Genomic DNA, 21,779 nt, shown 5'->3' on the forward strand with positions numbered 1-21,779 from the left:
TTATTTATTACTTTAAAAGTTCTTGACACGTATTGTTCCACACATGTACACGAAAATTATCACGAAAATGCAAACACAATAAACAACAAACACTTGTGCAATTACAGAATTACACAACATGTTTGACGATATGTACGAATTATGCTTCTTTAGCTTATTTGCCTGTATAGTAGCCGTTTTAGAATCCCGTTCCTTCCCTTGCAATTAAAAATGCTCATTCGACATTCAAAATTTAAGTTACGAGCCTAAAGTTAGCTTATCTTCGAGACTGCATAACTACCGAAGGAGACATGCAGATTGGAGCCAATTTTTCGATATGAACAGAATGCTCCCGATCTTTTGATCAATTCTCTCAATCCAGAAGAATGTGGTATGTCCTATGGGAGCTTCAACGAAGAAATAGAACACGGATGCTGCGCTGAAGCTTAGCAGAGCTACGAACGGCACCACTACCAATAACTCGGTGGCACCTTCGGCCTTTTGGAGGTATGGTAGGTAGTTGAAGAGATAGATGATTGGCATATGGAGAAGGTAGGTGTTGTAGGTGAGTCGAGCAAGTGCCGCCCAGTATCCAGGATAGGATTTGCTGAAAAATCCACAATAAACAAGGTGGAAACAAATCAACCAATACTAATGAGTAGAATTTAATGGTTTTACTTTCTAGATCATTTTTGCGCTCTTTTTCTGATCGGAATGTTGAGAAAAGAATACGGTGAGGTAGTGAAAGATGGCACTGTTTTTTTTTTTCAGAATTCTAAGAAAGTTTTCAGCACAATTGTTATGTGTTTGTTTTTTGTTCATGATTACAAATTTCATTCCAATTTCACTATTTCTTTCATTCTTACTTAGGAAACCAAGCTAGTTGCAACAGCCTATTATTAATCGCACACGTCTTGGGTGTTATAGAAGAATTTATAGGTGGACTTATTGATTGGCGGAGCGACAGTGTGTAAGATAGAGCCAACAACCTGTTGTTACAGATGTTCTACATATTTTGCTTTATTGCTGAGTAAGAGGTAACCGTTCAAAAGGCATTTCCTGATTATTAGGACGAAATTTTCGATTTTCTCCAGGAAAAGTCTCACCTCTCGAAACGCGAAACTATCGCCAAAATCATTCCACAGACTCCGATGCTGAACACTGTTCGGAAGGTGGCTGTGTAGTAGAGGTTGTAGCGCGTCAAGTGGTCGCCATACCAGTACTGCGGCAGTATCGCGTAAATGACGCAAACAGACAACACGAAGAAGAGGGTGGCGATCAGTCGTGACATGCGGCGATCCAGGCTCGGTCTCATCTTGGTTGTCGCAGTGCCAAGTAGCAGCCCGAGAAGAAATGGGCCACATTTCGTGTACGGACGAGCGTACATTTCCCAGAGGCCTGCATAAATGCTGGTCAACGTTTTCGGATCTTGACCGGGATAGGAGATGAACTGAAAAGGGCGATAAGAATTACGGATTGTTTATGGAAGGCAATAAGACACGCGTTCATAGTGTCCTTGCCACTCACCGGTATATCAACATCACTCTTGTGACAGACACCGTAGGCGGTACAGTAGGCGCCTCGAATGAACATCGAAGCTACAATCATTGCGGCAAAGGCGATTTTTCCGACAAACGGTCGCTTATAGAGCAAATGCAAAAGGAAAGGAGCAGCTATGTGCAGTTGCATATCCAATCCAAGGTACCAGAGGTATCCCATGCAGGTGGGTGTGGCCTGCCAGTTGCCCAGGAACGTGAGATGCGATGCGATCCCGGTGACACCACAGGCGGAGATCATAGACGAGTGGAATCTACAAAGCGAATGGAATAGTAACACAGAAAATACATAGGAAGCTCCCTTCGATACGTTGTCAGGAATCTAGGATTTAAAAGAGTTAAAATTTGATTTTTAAACTAACCTTGGGAGGAAGTGTTTCGTGAGAGGACCAGATGCGATGTAGACGAAGAAAATTATCGACGGTGCCAAACGGAGCACTCGTCTGATAATGAACTCGCGGTAGTGTTTGAAGAATGGTTGGTCAGCCTTGCGCAACCATGATCGAGCGCCAAGGAGTCCGGACAACACCAGGAATATCTCGACACCGAGTGCGGAGTTGCCAAGAAGTGCTCCGAAGATCGGGTTATTATGTACGGATGTCTGGAAAAAGAGTAATGTAGGCCGAGCTGAAGAAAAGTGCAACGGAAGATAAATGCACGGATTTTGTGGAAGATAGCAGAGATGGAACGTTTGTGTTCAGATGTGCTGCAGTACACAGCTGAACTTCGAAATAAGCGAAAAATTTAAAACATTGGGTTCTTTTCTGCAGTAGATAGGGCTTGTAATGTAGTTTGCAGGTGTTACGAAAACAAAAAGATGAACCATTTGCCAGAAATCCACAAATCAGGATCAGTTTACCAAACAAGACAATTATTTACGTCCATAGGATCGACGCGCGAGGAGGATTTGATAACAGCATGGGATTTCATCCCTGGTATAAATGGCTGCTGTAAACAGCAATTTCTGCACTGCGCTGTTCGGTTTCAGTTCATGAGTACCATGGGTGTAAGCAGATATTACGTTGGGTAGAAAAGTATTCTGTTGCTCTGATCGAGGATCAGTATCACTAACAATGTTAGAGTAAGCAGCTCTGTTTTAGTGCGATTTTGAATGGTTTTCTCAAATGTTTCCAGCAGTTTTCTGAATTGCACTTTGCACGCAATCGATCAGTCGATCGATTAGTCGCATCAGAAAAAGAGTAAGCTGACCCTACAATTTTTCGGATGCGCTCCTCTACGGCAACTGTCTAGTGATCAGCTTTTATCAGGAACTACTGCCGATAAGAACGTGAGCTGCTCGCGTGACAAGCAAAAATACCAGGAGCCGATGACGTGATCTACGTTACGATGATGTGATCTTTAAAATCACCTACAAAGTGTCCAGAATACAAAAAACCTGACGGAAAAATTGCTATCTCCGCCCACACTGCAAAAACTGCACGTTTTTCCTTGACGTACCTTGAACTTTTCCGCTGATGGTAGGCGATCCAGAATATCCACACGACCTTCGCTACCGGTATGATTTATCATCACCCATATAATGGCAACAACTCGGAACACATCCAACACATCCAGCTGCGAGTGTCGTTCCATTGTTAGTTCCTTAAACGAACGTCGTAGGCTTAGCGATGAGAGCACTGAGCGTGAATTCACGGTGCCGTAGACAACCTGCAAAAGTGTGTCGTGAGTCTTGGATTTTTCATATACTTTCGTCTGCTATTAGCGAAAAAAAGAGCTACTGGTCAATTAGCTCACCACAGACATCCACAAAATGATTGGCACCATAGCCAATACATAATCTTGGGGGATCATTTGTCCCATAGCAGTCCACAAACAGAAAGACTCGTTTCCATAGGTGGGGACGTAAATTTCACGGTAAAGACGCACAGATTCCATGTTCAGTGAACTGGAGTGTTCTCTTGTATTGAGCATTGCAACATTTGTATTATCATGTACAGAACACAATATTATGAAGCGATAATGGTGATATGGTTCGTGAAATTTAGAAAAAAAAGTACGGTGGATGAATCATGGTGCTGTCACAAAATGATGAGCTGGACGGGATCAGCAATAGTTATCGTATAAAGTACGTCATTTTTACGTGATGAGATCGACTCCTGAATCAACATCCAAAATGATTAGCGTTAACAAACTTTCCAAAGTCTCATCAGCCCCTTGTACCGTATCCCTAGATAAGTTGCAGTTATATAGCACTTTTAGACCTCTCTTAAGCCGACAAAAACAGGATCCGATTCGAGCCTTTGCAGAATCTAAAAGATCTATGAACTACGAACGAATTCTGTTTTCATTAAATTTATTTCGGAAACGACAAGGGAAACGTTGAGATCGGTGCAGAAAACCTTCAACGTCTCCAAACATCGAATTTTTCGCAGTAGTTTTACACAACTCGACATTCACATCATGACCTCAGAAAATTCTAATGGAAATTTTTTAAGGCGGAGAGGATGTGCTAAAATCTGGAAATAAGAGAATGTGAGGCGATGTGCACCGATGGTATGGATCTTTCGTGAATCGTACATGTGTATCAAAGGTCTGAATTAAAAATACATTACAAAGAGAGCAGGGACTACCTTCGTAACAACAATGTTGTCGGAAGATTGTGCGTGGCTCGCTTATGTATGGGTCGCATAATTCGCTCCGGTGGGCGTGTCTGGCGCCGTCGGGACGAAAAATCTCGGGAAAGTCACGTAAACCTGACGCGTGTACGTGACTTTTGCAATTTATGACGGTTGTTCGACCGGTTTATCTTACGAATTACTGCTGATGAGGCCAGGACTGCGACCGCCATTCCTACCGTAGCCAAGAGGGATTCGATTGATTTTTTTGGATACACAAATACAACGGCGTCATAAAACAGTTCTAAAACGAATTAGCACGTGAAATGAGAATGATTGCGGCTGTGTACTTTCACAGCTGGTACTACGCCTTTCAGACGAGCTCAGTACAGAAAAAAGTGTGCTTACTGACGATGACAAGCTGCTTTTCTATGAAGAGGACGATAACATATGAAAATTAGCTTATAATATCCATTCGCGGATATTTGTGAGAATTAAGAACGTTTATTAAAAAAAAAACACAAATTTTCCGCTTCATTGGGCAAATGTACTCTGGTTGTAGTCGGCATTTTCTTCTTCGATTTGTATTCTCCTTTACTTTCGACTAATTTCACATCACATGATTTTAAGTGAAGAAATTCGCACTGCTATAAAGAACTACTCGCAACATCCCTCGTTTCAACATAAAAAGAAAACTGCCGATCCCCATAAACAATTTTTTCCTTTTGTATGCTACATGATATTTCTAGTGATATCATTGTGTACAATGATATCTAGTGATATCATTGTACACAATGATATCTAGTGTACAATGATATCACTAGAAATATCATGTAGCATACAAAAACCGGTTTCTACATCTTGGGAACATTTTGGTAGTTTTAGCAGAATCAATGCTCCAGAACTCCAGAATTTCAACTCCTTTACTTAACTTCTTTCTTTTTCCTCCCAGCCCATTTCTTCTCAAAGACTTTCGCTTCCAAAATTTACATTAGACAATTTGTTCGCTTTTATTTTTTTTTTACATTAGACAATTTGTTTTTTTACATTAGACAGTTTGCATTTTCTAAAATTTCGATTTCCTGCAATTTATTGCGAGTTCTTCTCCTTCAATGCAGTCAGCATCTTTTCTGTAAACCTTTTGTATTTTTTCTGCTTTGAATATTTCATGTTGGCACATACATACTCTGGTAAATTAGAGCGTTGTTGACTTTCTGCTCATTTCACAACTTTTAGGGCGAAGCAGGACAAAGCGTGCAAAAAAAGTGTACTTCCGTGTTGTTTCCTGAGGTTTCTTGATTTTTGGTGAGGAACCCGAAAGAAAATGATTCACACATGAAATTGTTTCCATATTCGAAGAAGTACTCCGTTTAAAAATATCTAAACTGTTTCACCAAAACCACACCTTCATCCTCAACTTAGAGTTTAGTTTGAGGCAGGCTTCACTACGTTTGTGTGAGCTGTGTGGGGAGCAGGAGATGGTTGCGGATAAGGAAAGTTCGGAGACCTGCTTTCACTTCGAATGACCAGTCATTTTGGCATTTTACCAAATCTTTTCATTCCTCATAAGTTTTCTCACGAAGTAGCTAGTTTACCGTAATCTTCCAGCAAACTGCGACGAACGTATTGCCGACTTTTTGCTCTGCTCTTGGAGATTATCGATTAACTAAACCGTAAAACAACGTAACGTAAAAGAACCGTAAAAACACTGATTACCGCTTTGTTCCTCATTAACACCACTAAGTTATGATAATTTCAAAATTCCAAAGTTTTCGAATGCGCATCCAGATCACAACGCCTGTTTCTGTTGAAAAAAAAATGATTTTCTTTAAAAGATTTCATTCCCACTCTAAATGCTATGAAGTAACTCATACATTCTGAATTCAACTGATAACATATTTTCATAAGAAAAGTTCTGAAAGAAGAGTTGTAAAAACACTTCATAAATAATGAAAGAGAATAATGTGAAATAGAAGTGTAAACAAAAAAATGTCAAAAAATAGGATTTGAACTCATGCTTTGCCTCAGAAACACAGTAAAGAGGAAGTAGTGTCACCGGCAGCCGTGAGTTGAAGATGATTGATAGAAAAGCTGGATATCAGCTGTGTTGTTGTAGCTGCTCGCACAGAATTCACATGCTAATACTTGATTCAGCTATGCAAAGAAATGATGCTGCTATTCTGCAGTCGCAGATTGTTTGCGTTGTTTCGTGAAAAGCGTTCCGGTAGAAGATGAAGATTATACAGGTGATAAGCCTAAAATAATCTAGTAATTCTTTTGATAGGATCCATACTAGATTATTCTAAGCTTATCATCTGTTTAAATATGGCACGAAATGTCATTATTCTAGTGCAAAAGTATCGGAAGTCCACTTTTGTTCTACATAAAACGTATGAATTACGGTTCGTATTTGTATCAATGGGAGGGTGCAGCGCAGTCTGTAAGAGGTTAAGCCGTAACTGCACTATCGATGGTTCAAAAAGGCCACTGATGGTGTAGTCGCAGCCTGAGACCTTTCTCCCCATCGGAATCGATGAATTGGTACCAGACTTCTCTGGGAGGATAAAAACAAGACTTGACACTTCGGCTGGCTCCGAGTCGCAAGTCATTCCGAGGGTGCACTCGAAGAAACCTTTATAAACCTCAAAGGACTATGAATGATAGGAAGTGAACTTGAACGGGTAGGCGCATCCACATATGAACTCATCACTATTGCGCACTTTATCCTTTTACCTTTGTGTTCAATATTCTATTTTATATTATATTATTTATAAAGAGGCTAATCAATAACTACCAATACTGAACTGTACAAAATTACAGGGAGAAACATAAAATCTTACAAAAAGAAATCTCTGTCGAGTTAGTACTTATTAGGTCAATGCCTTTGTGGAAGCAGCTAATTTTCTTGCTTGTTAAGCTCTTGCAGTTTGCCACTAAGAATAATTTCTTTGGTGATTTAGGCAATCAAAAAAACTTTTAAATTGATTAATACTTTGCAGTAGAAGAAAAGAAAAGTGGTTTTTTTTTTCTGTACGTTATCAATCCTTAGTATTCTGCAATGAACGATCATTAAGATTTTCATCGATATAGGAGAGGCGTCATATTTTTTCAAAGATTTTTCTTGACAGGTTTACTTCTATAGGAGCAGAAGAATAGACAAGGAATCCGTGGCAACATGCGGGAAGCGATTGGCACACAGTTTGCGTAGTATTCTGAAACTGTTGTCAGTCAAACAATGAAATGTGATTTGCTGAATCTTACATTATGCCTTATCCTCAAGCACTTATTGCTTTCGAAATGAAAATTCCGTGAATGCGTGAATCCTGCATTATACTTTAAAGGCAGCGCATCACGAAACTAACTACGTTGGAATCTTCCCACGAATGCATAGGAGCGGGGGTGTAATTCACGGCTATGACGTGAGCACGCTTAATTCCTCCTAAAAATCCAGAAAAAGTCGTGTGGAACAACCTGGTGTGATACGTGTCTCCATGGCAGCTTCTGCCCCATGGTTTAATAATATTAGTTGGATTGCGGACGTTGCACGACCACGAAGTTGCCCGCATTCTGTTGCGTAATAACTGTCGTCGTTGGGAGACGGGATCACTCACGGCTGCTTCAAAAGGCTTTTTCTGAATTACTAGGACGAAATGAGAGTGATCGATATCAGAATCGTGAACTACATTGCTTCCTCCACCTAACAATGCAGAGTTCCCTCAATTTCGTGATACGCTTCCTTCTAGGGAGTAAATGTTGTCACGGTTGATTCGCTGCAGCCATTCAACAATTTTATTCTTTGTCAGAGCTATTTTTCGATTTTCTTCTTTGTACACGTAGCACCTATTCATCCAAAAAAAATTACAGCGACCAATCATGACAGATAACATTTTTCGCGTTTCGTGCAACTCTTACGTCGTTATGGTTTCGCCTTTATTGGAAAATTCGATGAGCGACGGTGTGTCATCGAATATTGTCGTATAACAATATTGGATACCACTGAAAGAGAAACCTATGATGAGTACACCCATTCAAACCACTAAGGCATTTTTCATTGCACCGCATGCGGATTCAATTTCATTTAATTTCGTTTAAAATGATTCGCTTTCGTTTTTAATCGCCTTAGCAGAGCCACAGTGATGTTTCATCTTTTAGAAGTTCCCGAGTGTTGGACAGGTTTACTGCCTTAAAAATGCTTCGTGCTCCTAAGAAAGAGATAAGAGAAATGTCCCAGAATTAAAGAGTAAATTAACAAGATGATGAAATGGAGATATGTAAGAGCGAAAAAATAAAGACATAATTTTTTTTGTTCGCTAACGTTATCAGTGTGGTCAATTTGTGGCTAGAGATGATTTTCTCAATTAATTGCCTGCATGGAAAGGTTGATAGCGTCTGATTGGAGCAGCTGTTCCTGGGAATAACTAACCAAAGCTTAAGGGGTGAGGAGAGAATATCATGAAAATTCTAGAACTAAAAGTAGGGCTGTGTATGCAAGTCTGATTGTTACCTCTGTTGTTTGTGGTGCTGTTTTCACCAAACGGAATCAGGGAGTTTGAGTTTACGCCTTGGAAGCGAACGAGCTATGTATGTTATCCGCACTGTTATAAGGCAAAAGTTTCCCATACGTCGGAAAAAGGTGCTGTCGTGCAACAGTGTGACAGCGTATGAGCTATATAAGCCGAAATGTTATGAGGCAAAATAGCAAAAGTTTAAGGAGGTGGGGAGAGCATTTTGTGAAAATTATAGAATTTAAAGTAGATACAATTTTTGCTAGTACGGAAAAATGAGCTATTCGTAAAATCACACGAAAAGTTTTCATTTTTACAAACTCAAAACTGACACATTATGGCAAAAAAATTAAAGATTTCCTACTACGAGAATCGTTCTCCAAAGTGATGCGTCGAGCGAAGGAACACCTCTTTTGTTGACGATTTATAAACTTCCGAAAATCACAGTAAGTAGTTCAAAACACCGAAGTTATAAATTAAGCTGTAAAAAAGCAAAAAAAAAAAAAACAGAAAATTCTGTTAAGCTAGGAAGTCGAGAGACAAGGACATCCCACAATAAATAGTTTTCTTGCTGAATCCGTAAGATGAAAACTTTCAAGTTACTAATGTCACTTATTTATGAGGCTGAAACATGTTGCTCAGGTCAAATTTTCAGAATCTTCACAGGCCACGGAAATTACAGTGGTTAGAGTTACCAAAATGTTCGAAATGGCCTGTACATTACGAAACTGTAACTATCATTTAACTTTTCAAACAATATGTTTACGACCGAAATGATGTATCGTTGGGGGGCAATTAACTTGGACTTAGCATAGTTAATGTGAGGCCATAGGTAATTTTTTCAAGAAGTATTTTAGTAGTAAGTTTTTCAGTGGTTCTGCAAGGAACGCATTATGTATTTATTACCAATCAGTTACCACCTACGCCGCATGATCACTCCTAACCGGAAAACTTTTTAGTCGAACAAAATGATAGCTACTCCAAAAATAGCACCCAACATCACAGAGCACTTTTTCAACGAGTTCTAGAAGCTTTCGAATGCGAGGTGACTGCTCGATAATCAAGAATTATCGGAAATAAACAGCAACCACAATGAGTTCCTCTTTACAGGATTCACAGAACGGCCAATTCCATATACTGAGGAAATAAGAAGATAAAGATGAGCATCTTTCACCAGAGAACTCAAGGAACTCGCTAATCTGTTTGAGTTGTTGGAGCAAAAGTCGGAGCGAACCCTTGTTGGAGTAAATACTAATATTTATCTGTTGAGATCATCGAAAAAGCTGCTAGGACGAACAAACAAACCTTGCGATTGGAGAAGAAAAATGACAATATGTTTTTAACCACTGGAAAAAAAAAAACAACTCAGCATATCGGATGTATAATATATAAAATTCAGGTAGTCAAGGACCTGGATTTTGCCCAAAAAAGACATACTCATTCGTACAAAAGGAGAAAAAAGGAACACCGAGCTGAGGTTTTCAAGGGATTTGCGCTTGTTCTGTATGGAACGTTGTAGTATATATAATTCCTAATTCCACGGAATTATTAGGTGAAAACAACTATGCACAACATTAATTTTGCTTCTTCCGGGAACGGACCGTTTGCGATTAAAAAAAGCGTATCGTAGAACCCAAGCTCTGCCCAACTCCCACTAGTCGTAGTGAAAACGGCGTGGAAGACAGCGTTCTTTCTTACGAGGTAAGTTGGAACACAACATCCTTGTACACGTCCCTCTTCCACGAGCGAGCGATCGGGAATCAATGAAGTATCCTCAGCAGCCTAATCAAGTAGAACCGATGAGGTAACAGAAGCGTGTAGAAGGGAAGAGAGGTGGGAGATGGCGCGTTCTAACGTACCTCTCGCAGAAACTACACTGTTTTCTCAGGACGATCAGAGAGGATTGAGCAGGTTTACGTCATATTCGTAATGTAATCTACACCGTGAACTTTGTATATGCTCATAGAAACCCGAGGACCGTCACCACCGTGGCTCGCTGCTGACCTATCGACCAAAATCGGGTCATTTTTTACACCGCATTTTTTTGACTTTTATCATCCTTCAAGGTAAATTACATTAAATTACAAAAATGGATCAATAACAGTGAAGGTGTCGTTAAAGGCAGCATACCACGAATCTGACGTGATGAGGGAATCCACTGAAAAAGCAAGAGATGTGGTTGTGGACTGCAGAATCCAGAATGGTTTCGCTCATCTCTCTCTAATCGTCGTCGTGAAAGACGCCGTTTTACGATGGTTTCAGTTGCATGCTACCCTTTTGCACGTTCCGCCTGCAAATAGAAGCAATCGAAGACCAGTGAGGTTTTTAATTGAAACCAACGGGGGAACCCGAACGAGTACATAGAGAAGTCAGTTTGAAAAGCGCTTTATTTCCTGCAAGGTGCGTTCTAACGTACGTCGTAGGGATTAAATCAGTTTCCAAACGAACGTTATTATACGCAGATTAGGGGGACATGAGCAGAACCACTCCTAATCCCGCGATCTACAACCCCATCTGTACCTTCTCCAGCGGATTCACTCAGATTCATGCTATTTTGCCTTCAAGGCAAAATAGCGTACATAAAGCGTTGCAAAACACAAGTGGATACATACAAAACTTGCAAATCTGCTCTGAAACCAGTAAATCACATGCAAAACACGGATTCTGCGATCGTTGTTCGATACCAGCAACGAAATCCACAAAAAACAATTGCGCTTCCCCTTTTTTTCTGTGCAAGACAAACATTACATCTCCTCATGCAAAGCTCATGCAACATTTAAAACAAACTCTTTTGTATATTCATGCAAGATCCTGTCTCTAGATTGCTTGAATAGCTGTTTGTGTTTGCAGTCTTAACTGAATTAGACGGCATTCTGTGTTTTACAAAAGTTCTTCAGAACTCAATGGTAACATCAAGATTTCCTGTTCTAAAACGGATATGATCAAACTAGATGTTCAGGAATCCAGTTAGACAGTGTGCGAGCATGTTTCTGTACTCGAATTACTGATTTGACCGCTCCAATACAAAAATGTCCAGAAACAGTGACGAAACTGACCAATACTGAGTGCTCGTTAACAAATTCCAAAAGTTGTTCAGAACAGCAATTTTGAAAACTGCTATAGCCGGGTCAAAACAACCTCAAACTCAATGCAGTTGCGCAAAGGACTGCATTCCAAGTGAAGCTGAGGTGGAGCTAGCGTTTAGGATCGAGGGGAGGATCATCGGAAACTGCACTGGTGAGTGGTAATAACAAGAGTCCTCACTCTATCCTAACCGCCACGCTTAAAGGCATCACCCCACGAATTTGGGGTGGTATGGATTTCCGATGGCCAAAGACTACACGGGACGTTGAATGCAGTAACGGGTGGAACCTCGCTCATTTTTTCCTAATCGCCGTAAAAAACGGTCCGGAATATGCGGCGCATGCACAAGGATGGCGCGCTCCAATAGAAATTCAAGTGTTCAGAACGCTATTTTCTACGAGCCGTTTTCTATGGTGATTAGTAAGAAATGAGCGAGCTCCCACCCGTTTCTGCAATCTACGACCCCGTATAGTCCTTGACCATCGGAACTCCGTACCTCCCCAGAGATGACAAAAGTTGCTTGCTTTTCTCGAACCCATCAAGTCTTGAAATCCCAAGCAATCACCGAACTTTCAACTTTTTTCAAGGTACGGATTCACTCGAACTAAAGTACCGGAGCAGTTGGTGGTCGGCACGAAACTGTAATCGTTTTCGCTAAGTGTCACATAAAACCAGTGTCTCTCATTTCCGGTGAGGTCGTGGGTCCGAATGGTGGCCTCACTTCATATAATTCTAAAAAACTGATAGTCATCAGTTTCAAAAGCGTTCCATGATTCTACGAAAAAAATGAATATCATCATTACTTTACTCGAACGCTGCAAAAATGTTCATATGTGAACGCTGTTCACATACGAACATTTTTGCAGCTGTTGCATCGATTTTCCTCTGAGGGAAATCTTTGACTTTTCTAAATGGAAAAGTTCTATTTTCAGCCATTCCATTCGGTGAATTGGTTTTGTCTCGTATATGTGAATTCATAATAATTGCGATATCTCCCACCTATTGTACGTTTTGTACAACGAGAACCGGTAGTTACAGTAACCACTAGATGGCAATGTACTTGACTGCAATGACTTTATCTTCGAGAATTCACGCACATATGTGTCGGCGCTTTGGAATCAAAATAGCATCAAAGTTTGGCACACAAGAGATCGTTATTTGTAATAGAAGTTCTAAATGTATTTTGAAGGGACCGTATCATGAAAATGACCATGTTAGGATCTCTCCAGGGATAAACGGAGATAGCACAGCACTTCACTACTTTACGGGTATTAAATAAATAGAAAGAGATAAATAAATAATAAGAATGCAAGTGCCGAATTGCGAGACTTCAGCGTTCATCGTAGGCCATTGACAGCTTCTCAAAGATTGGAACAAATAACGAAATTGGGCAAAGTTCTAAGTCTGACATTGAAAAACCAGACACTTTCAAAGCTAGGAACTTACAATTTGAACTGTTGTCAGAATTAAAAGTTCACTTGAAAAACTTCCAGATTTTCTACATCTAGAAAACCGTTCTTTTTTATCAACTTTCAACGCAGCACTTTCGTCAGCTTTCAATAACAGTGGAAATTTCGAACCCACATATGATGTTGGATACCAAAACGTTCTAAATGAAGTCCTGACTACGAACTTAACGAACGTCCAACTTTAAGAAATTAGCGCAAATTCTATGAATACGTCTTCTTTCAACGGAGATATATCCGCGGGATATGCCAATGGTAGGATTGCGAAAATAAGTTCTCGAAGTATATTTCAAATCAGCAGCTCGTTTGCTTTCGAATGCTATTTTCAAGATTTTATTTTGCCCTCTTCTAAGAATTCGGACGGTTTGAGATCGATTAATTCGACGGTTAGGGGCGGATTAATCCGTCGGCGACGGATTTTGGGACTGAAATTAGTGGCAGTGTTGTAATTATTCGCTTAGTGATCCCAATATCATCAATGCAGCGTATATGCTGTCTCTGAGAATCCATAACAATGTTGTTATCTTTCTTTCTTCAAAGGCAACATACCAAGAACCTGACCTGAGGAGGAAAATGCTGGAGAAAGGGATGTAGATTATTGATTCCGGATGGTTTCACTGATCCTTCCTCAATTTTGTCGTAGAAAACGACATTACAATCTCTTTTGTTTCTACGATGTACGCTGGAACTTTCCTCTATGTACAGTCCGTTTTTTTAAACAACTTGTTCATTCGTTCCACGTGGAAATGGCGGTGGGAAGACGTAACTGATCTTCGGCCGATGAGAACGATGAGTGATGAGAACGGCGTCTTCCCTCGCTGTTTATTAGGACGATTAGGGAGAGGAATCACCGCGGATCCCGCAGTCTACAACCGCATTTCTAACTTTTCTTTTAGATTAGATTAACTAACTTAACTTTAATTTAGATTCTTAACTTTACTTTTACATTAACATTTAGATTTTTTTCTTTCTATGTACGGATGAAAGATTCAATTAATTTTCAGAATCTAAAAAGACAGTTATCACTGCATAAGGGCTTTAAGGTGTGAAAATGTCGAAAAGAGAAACCTCAAATGTGTTGGAATTCGCAAAAGTTTAGAACTTTGTTCCGCACAAACAAACTCTTAGAGAACTAGTCTTGGTCAAACACTTTCCCTTAAAGGCATCATCCCACGAATCTGAGGTGGTGCAGATTTCAGGTGGAGTATTCGTATACGGGAAGGGAGACTACGGAGAGGGGGGTGATTCCGTTCATTTCTTCCTAATTGCCGTAAAAAACGGCCGGGAAGATGCGGCGCCGCACAAGACTGGCGCGCTCCAATCGAACCTCTTGTGCAAAATGGTGCGCCAAAACGAATGAAGCCGTATCTTCCGGGCCGTTTTTTACGGCAATTAGGAAGAAATGGACGGAATCACCTCCCTCTCCGTAGTCTCCCATCCCGTATACGAATACTCCACCTGAAATCTGCACCACCTCAGATTCGTGGGGTGATGCCTTTAAGAGAAAATTCTGGTTGTATTCGAGAGAAAAAACCTTTACATATCTAATTTCAGCGGTTCATACCTCATACATTTTTATGTGTTTAGTACCTAACTACTCACAATCACTCATTCGTATCCATTCCTCCTTTTTACTCCTAGTTTCTTCTCTATGAAATCATTTCAAAAGTTTATTTTCCTACTCTTTCACGCTTTGTTGGGAAACGGAAGAGCAGACATGATGTATGCAATAAACTCGAAAGATTGCATCAGCATCAAGACTAGTCAGAAACCACTGTGGACATTAGTCCGATACAGTGTGAATTGGTAAAAAAAAAAGTTTGGGTTGCAAACTTGAGGTTATACATATATGATATTCATACAAAACAATATGAATCATTTCCAATTCAAACAGAGCAAGAAATCGCATCCTGCTCTTTTTCAAATCTTTTATTCTACTATTACTTATCGGATATCTAATTTTGTCCGATTTGGCTGCATATACAACTCAACTTATTAAAATATTACTATTAACGAACGAGTCAGTTAGTTTTTTGATGAAAACGTTGTACAAAAGAACAAAAGAACAAGAACAGACGAAAGCTGCATACGCCAATTAGGACGTACTTCCATAAGACACAACAGATGTAAAATATCATATGTAAAGTAAAAAAAAAAAGAAAAAAACCACCAGAAGAGTTGGATGACATAAGCATTTCGATAAAATATGTAACTGTTTTTAATATAAAAAAATCTGTCATTGTCCTGTTGTTATTCCACATAATAAACTTCGCTAATTCTTCTTATGTGAAATCGAACCTCTGGAGAACTGGTTCTATTAATAATTCATTTTTCTTTCCGGTGTTCGCTCAATTACGAACACATATGAATATTGCTCATGGTAATCTTATAGATAACTATGTTTTAACTCGGCGAAATCATTCTAGTTTCAAACAACGAGTTAGAGACAGCATAGAACGAAATTGACGGCGCAGGGATCTCACCACAAACAGACAAGGGTTTGAATGTGGTTAACAAATATGAATACGATCACAATCAATTCCGCCTAATAATCCGGAAAACTTTCTGAGGAACACCCATGCCTGCACCTATGTCCCTGAAGATATAATCTACTACGGACTGTAAAACGACGAGGAGCACAAGGACGACTAAGGCTATTTCTCACACTTTTTCTATGCTACTAAGCGGAATTGAGTGTTCAGCGCCGTACTTAAAGGTATTACTGCACGAATTTGACGTGACATGGATTTCCGGGGTCAAAGACTATGCTGGATCGTCGATTGCAGAAACGGGTGGGATCCCGCTCATTTCTTCCTAATCGCTGTAAGAAACGGCCGGAAGGTGCGGCTTCGAGAGTTCCGGGGCGCTATTTTCCACAACGAGTTCTATTGGAGCGCGCCAGCCTTGTGCGCCGCATCTTCCGGGCGTTTTTTTACGACAATTAGGAAGAAATAGACGGAATCACCCTCTTCCCCAATATCTACGACCCCGTGTAGGCATAACACACCTGAAACCTGTACCACCCCAGATTCGTGGGATGATGTCTTTAAAAATTATCCTCCTGTTTTCAATCCACCTCGATGGATTTATATTGCTTGCTTGGACTGCTTATATTCTAAGGAAGAAATATTCAACCGTATCCGAGAATTCCATCATTTTAATGTGCCGAGTAAACTTTTTAATTAAAGGAACGATCATTCAGAGCCGTACCAGTGAGTTAATCTTCTGGTTTCAAACCAGGTGCATAATGATTTACTAGATGTCACATTCTTAGCAAGGATGTGCTTCGTTCACCACCAGTATAAACGAACCAGCGAGCTTTCAAAAAGGAAGTCCTTTGCTCTCCCGTCTTTTCATAGGTCTCTTAAACACAAATATATTAACTATTCTCTCTTCATTTCGTCAGGGTCTCTGAAAATCTGTATCAAACTGATCCCAGCAACTTCTCAATACCCGTATATAAATTTGTGCACATCAATCAATATGCACGAAGAACTATTTCGCTTTTATTCAGACCTTTCATTGCATAAGCATAAGTTCTGTCACCAAAGGCTAGGAATATTAAGTGAATAAAAAATTCTGAGCGCTTAGCCTTTATTTTGACGATGAAATAAACATAGTTACGGCTAGTCGCTTGGCGCCAGAAGTATGGTAGAATCACCCATCCAAGGTCTTGGACCTCCGGGTCACCGCAATTGGAGCACAATTTTTTTGGTTTTTGTTCTCGTGATATCACCTTGAAATCGCCTATGTATGTATGTAAGTGAGGTCTGATGTTTAAATCGTCAGATATGGCTCACTAAAGATATCTAGAGAAAACGCTCAGAACTTCTTAGTTCACCTAATACATTTACATCAAGTAAAGGCAGACATTTTTTTTATGTGAAGCCGTCGATTTTTTGTAGCACCCATCACCTGCGCGTACATTCGTTGAATCGTAATGTTCAATCGAGTACCATACGTGCTGAATCACCAAAGGCTAGGAATATTAAGTGAATATGAATACATGAACTGAACGCGTTCACATGAACTGTGAACGCGCACGTATGCGCCTCTTTACAATTCCATTTGCAAAGGTTTTTGCATTCAAATGTGTGTCTTTAACGTTCCTTAATCAAATTGCTGACGTAATCGTTTCTTTCAGGATCATGTGTTTAATCGTGACTACAGGAACGCAGCGTTTAGGGATGCGCCTCTATTTTCCGACAAAAACGCCGAAAAAAACGCGCATGTGCTAATACATGAACATAAGTAAGTAGGTAGATATGGATAAATATACAAATAAAATGGAAATAGATAAATATGGAAATATGTGAGCTCCTCTGTAAAAAAAGTTATGGTTAATTAGTTTTTGTTCGTTGTTGGTTTTTGTTCTTGTGATATCATTTTGAAATCGCCTATGTATGTATGTAAGTGAGGTCAGATGTTTACATCGTCAGATGTGGCTCACTAAATATATCTAGGGAAAACGCTCAGAACTTCTTAGTTCACCTAATATATTAGGTTGAGTCGCAAGTTCTCGGACAATGTGGTAGTGATGACTTCTAGAGATCATCACTCAGCAAAGAGCTGACAAAAAATGGATGCGTTAGCTACCGTTTGATACAGTATAAAATTCTCTTCAAAGTGTAGGTTAACAATTACACTGAGCTAGTTCCAACGTCATAATCTTTCTCCATCTAGCTGGCCAAGAACCCGCAGATATCGATAGGCATCTGAAGGAAGTTTACGAGGAGCACGCCCCCGCTAGAAGTACAGTCTACAAGTGGCACTCACAGTTCGCGTCGGGCGGCTATTCCATCGAAGATGAAGACCGTTCGGTACGCCCGATAGAGTTGGATTTGGACTTGCTGCGGAGACAAGAGGAAGGCGACTCGTATCAAACCACTCACGAACTGGCAGTCGTTCTTGGGGTGAGTCAAACCACAGTTGTTCGCGGATTGAAGTCAATCTGCAAGGTGCGAAAACTAGGTCGATGGGTACCACATGCTCTGACGTAGTATGAGATGGACTGCCGCGCTGATACGGCACTTTCCCTCATCACGCTCAAGCGCACCCACACGTGGCTTGAGCAACTAGTCACCGGGGATGAGAAGTGGATTTCCTATTCTAACATTCACCGGCGTACCCAATGGGTCGACAAAGGTACGGATACAGAAGACGTCTCAAAACTCAACGTACACGCCAAAAAGGTTATGCTCTGCATCTTGTGGAGCGTACACGGCGTCGAATGCTGGGTACTCTTCGCTCAGGGATGTACAGTGACCGCAGACGTCTACGTTGAGCAACTGAGGAATTTGAAGACAAATGTTGAAAATGCACGCCCGCAGCAGCGCGAAGTCTACTTCCAGCACGACAACACTCAGTCACACATTGGAAAAATGACCAATGCTGAACTGAAGAAGTTCTTCTGGACCATTTCACCACACTCACCGTATTCCCCAGATTTGGCTAGCTCGGACTACCACCTTTCTCCCTATCTCCAACGTCATCTGGATGGTCAAGACTTCCAAACCCGCGACGATATCAAAAAGGCACTCGAGCAGCTCTTCAAGGAACAGTCCTCAGCGTTCTGGAGCAAAGGCATCTACGATCTGCCTAGACGTTGGCAGAAGACCATCGATGCCAATGGGGCATACTTCAAATAATTTACAGTTATCGTTTGAAAATTGCTAAGTAAATAAAAATAGTGTCAATTTGTCCGAGAACTTTCGACTCAACCTAATATTTACAATAAGTAAAGGCAGACGTTTTTCCACGTGAAGCCGTCGATTTTTTGTGGCACCCATCACCTGCGCGTACATTCGTTGAATCGTAATGTTCAAATGAGTGCCATACGTGCTGAATCACCAAAGGCTAGGAATATTAAGTGAATATGAACACATGAACTGAACGCGTTCACATGAACTGTGAACGCGCACGTATGCGCCTCTTTACAATTCCATTTGCAAAGGTTTTTGCATTCAAATGTGAGTTTTTGACGTTCCTTAATCACATTGCTGACGTAATCGTTTCCTTCGGGATCATGTGTTTAATTGTGACTACAGGAACGCACCGTTTAGGGATGAGCCTCTATTTTCCGACAAAAATGCCGAAATAAACGCGAATGTTCTAATACATGAACATAAGTAAGTAGGTAGATATGGATAAATACACAAATAAAATGGAAATAGATAAATATGAAAATATGTGAGCACCTCTGTAAAAAAAGTTATGGTTAATTAGTTTTTGTTCGTTGTTGGTTTTTGTTCTCGTGATATCACTTTGAAATCGCCTATGTATGTATGTAAGTGAGGTCTGATGTTTACATCGTCAGATATGGCTCACTAAAGATATCTAGGGAAAACGCTCAGAACTTCTTAGTTCACCTAATATATTTACATTAAGTAAAGGCAGACATTTTTTTATGTGAAGCCGTCGATTTTTTGCGCGAAGCTTCGTTGAATCGTAATTTTAAATGAGTGCATACGTGCTGAATCACCAAAGGCTAGGAATATTAAGTGAATATGAACACCATGAACTGAACGCGTTCACATGAACTGTGAACGCGCCTCTTTAAATTCTTTGCAAAGGTTTTTGCATTCAAATGTGAGTTTTTGACGTTCCTTAATCACATTGCTGACGTAATCGTTTCCTTCGGGATCATGTGTTTAATTGTGACTACAGGAACGCACCGTTTAGGGATCGAGTACTCTATTTTCCGACAAAAATGCCGAAATAAACGCGAATGTTCTAATACATGAACATAAGTAAGTAGGTAGATATGGCTAAATACACCAAAGTAAAATGGAAATAGATAAATATGAAAATATGTGAGCACCTCTGTAAAAAAGTTATGGTTAATTAGTTTTTTTTTGTTTTTGGTTTTTTTTTTTTTGATATAACTTTTAAATTCCTTTTTATGAATGAAGTTTATGTTTACATCGTGAGATATGGCACACTAAAGATATCTAGGGAAACGCTCAGAACTTCTTAGTTCACCTAATATATTTAATTAAGTAAAGGCAGACATTTTTTTTTGGGAACCGATTTTTTGAACCACACCAAAAAAAAAAAAAAATCACAAAAGGAATATTAAGTGAATATGAACACATGAACTGAACGCGTTCACATGAACTGTGAACGCGCACGTATGCGCCTCTTTACAATTCCATTTGCAAAGGTTTCTGCATTCAAATGTGTGTCTTTAACGTTCCTTAATCACATTGCTGACGTAATCGTTTCCTTCGGGATAATGTGTTTAATTGTGACTACAGGAACGCAGCGTTTAGGGATGCGCCTCTATTTTCCGACAAAAACGCCGAAAAAAAAAACGCGAATGTGCTAATATATGAATATAAGTAAGTAGGTAGATATTGATAAATACACAAATAAAATGGAAATAGATAAATATGAAAATATGCGAGCACCTCTGTAAAAAAAAAGTTATGGTTAATTAGGCATATACATAATCATAGTCATCATAGTCACCTGCAGAGAAATGTGCGAGGTCTTTTGAGTTGTCATGCTTTAGCCATGACTGATACCTGAACCATGAATATTACAACGAACATGACGTCGTAAAGAAAACGGTACCAGTTTTAATGCCGAGAAATAGGTTCGCCTTTGCATCTCCGGAGATTCTGTATGTGTCGCCTGGACTTCTGGCAAACTGAACCAGGAGAAGCGACTGAGGAGAGAGTTCCGTCGTCAGCTGAGACGTGATCGCGAGAACGAATAGACGTCCAGAGCAAAGGATGTTGAGAGGAGATGAGAGGACAAGAACCCGAAAAAACCTTACGCTCTTCAGAGACAAAGCAGCGGCATTATGAAGAGGTGTTCGCCTGTCTTCAGCGCAGCAGGCGAAGTCGCTGTCGGAGAGGCAATCCTACCTATCTACCTATCCAACACCTTCCTGAACCGACAATCGCTACCAGCCCCTGAACTCGAGCGTGACCAGCGACCGATGTACATCGCAGTCGGGAAGGAACCACCGAACGAGTAGAAGATCCCTGTCTGTGTTCCGAAAATGAAGTTCGACTCTCCACACAAGAATTTGAACTTTTAGACGAGTCATGTTATTCGGGTTGTATGCGGAAAAACGACAGCAGGTACGAGTGAGATATTCAGCGAAGACGCGCTAAGGCCACTTCTGCATTCAACTCGTTACCGAAGTGGTCGGTCGACCCCATCGCAAGCGCGTCTAACGGGAAATCTAAACGGATGGACTTAAATATGTTTTAGGACGACTCACTTCGGCGAAAATGCGGATAACCCGCGTTAGACCATGGAACACATCCACCAACATCGGCCCGCCGTTTGAGCAAGTAACCATGGAAGTTTGTGAGCACCTTTGTTAGACAAAAATATTATTTAACTTTGTAGCTCATATTTCTAAATATCGTTCTAATAGATGATGTCTATACATATTTCTACATAGTAAGTGATAGCTGACATAAAAAAAGTTGATAAAATGAAATAGAACAAATTAATCGCATACGGGTGAATTTTATCTATGAAGACAGAGAAAATTTGTGCAAAATCTAACTGACAATATGTAGCTAGATGCTGAGAAAGACAAGTGACTTTGAGCTATGTGAAAATAAGACCTGAATCCGAAATTTCTTCATAACG

The 21,779-nt window shown here is 40.2% G+C and overlaps 3 protein-coding genes across 4 annotated transcripts; 2 read left to right on the forward strand and 1 right to left on the reverse strand.

Moving 5' to 3' along the window:
• Nucleotides 1-276: 276 nt before the first annotated feature.
• Nucleotides 277-3,567, reverse strand: RB195_017301 (uncharacterized protein; the record flags this gene model as incomplete). Of its 2 annotated transcripts, XM_064184236.1 has the most annotated exons (7): nt 277-586; nt 1,086-1,429; nt 1,507-1,789; nt 1,898-2,136; nt 2,994-3,203; nt 3,291-3,441; nt 3,554-3,567. In XM_064184236.1, the coding sequence occupies 7 exons, from the start codon at nt 3,565-3,567 to the stop codon at nt 277-279; spliced, it is 1,551 nt and encodes a 516-aa protein (XP_064040117.1). The 2 variants fall into 2 exon arrangements, with proteins under 2 accessions (XP_064040117.1, XP_064040118.1); XM_064184237.1 differs by lacking the exon at nt 3,554-3,567 and having other exon boundaries at nt 3,291-3,431.
• A 14,605-nt stretch (nt 3,568-18,172) lies between these two features.
• On the forward strand, nt 18,173-18,814 carry RB195_017302 (uncharacterized protein; the record flags this gene model as incomplete). The annotated part of the gene is made up of 1 exon (XM_064184238.1): nt 18,173-18,814. The coding sequence occupies one exon, from the start codon at nt 18,173-18,175 to the stop codon at nt 18,812-18,814; it is 642 nt and encodes a 213-aa protein (XP_064040119.1).
• Nucleotides 18,815-20,792: 1,978 nt separating this feature from the next.
• On the forward strand, nt 20,793-21,150 carry RB195_017303 (uncharacterized protein; the record flags this gene model as incomplete). Its single annotated transcript, XM_064184239.1, has 2 exons — nt 20,793-20,866; nt 21,000-21,150. 2 exons carry the CDS (start codon nt 20,793-20,795, stop codon nt 21,148-21,150), a joined length of 225 nt encoding a protein of 74 aa, XP_064040120.1.
• Between the last annotated feature and the right edge of the window lie 629 nt (nt 21,151-21,779).

This window comes from Necator americanus, chromosome II (assembly GCF_031761385.1).
Source record: "Necator americanus strain Aroian chromosome II, whole genome shotgun sequence".
NCBI classification, from domain to species: Eukaryota; Metazoa; Nematoda; class Chromadorea; order Rhabditida; family Ancylostomatidae; genus Necator; species Necator americanus.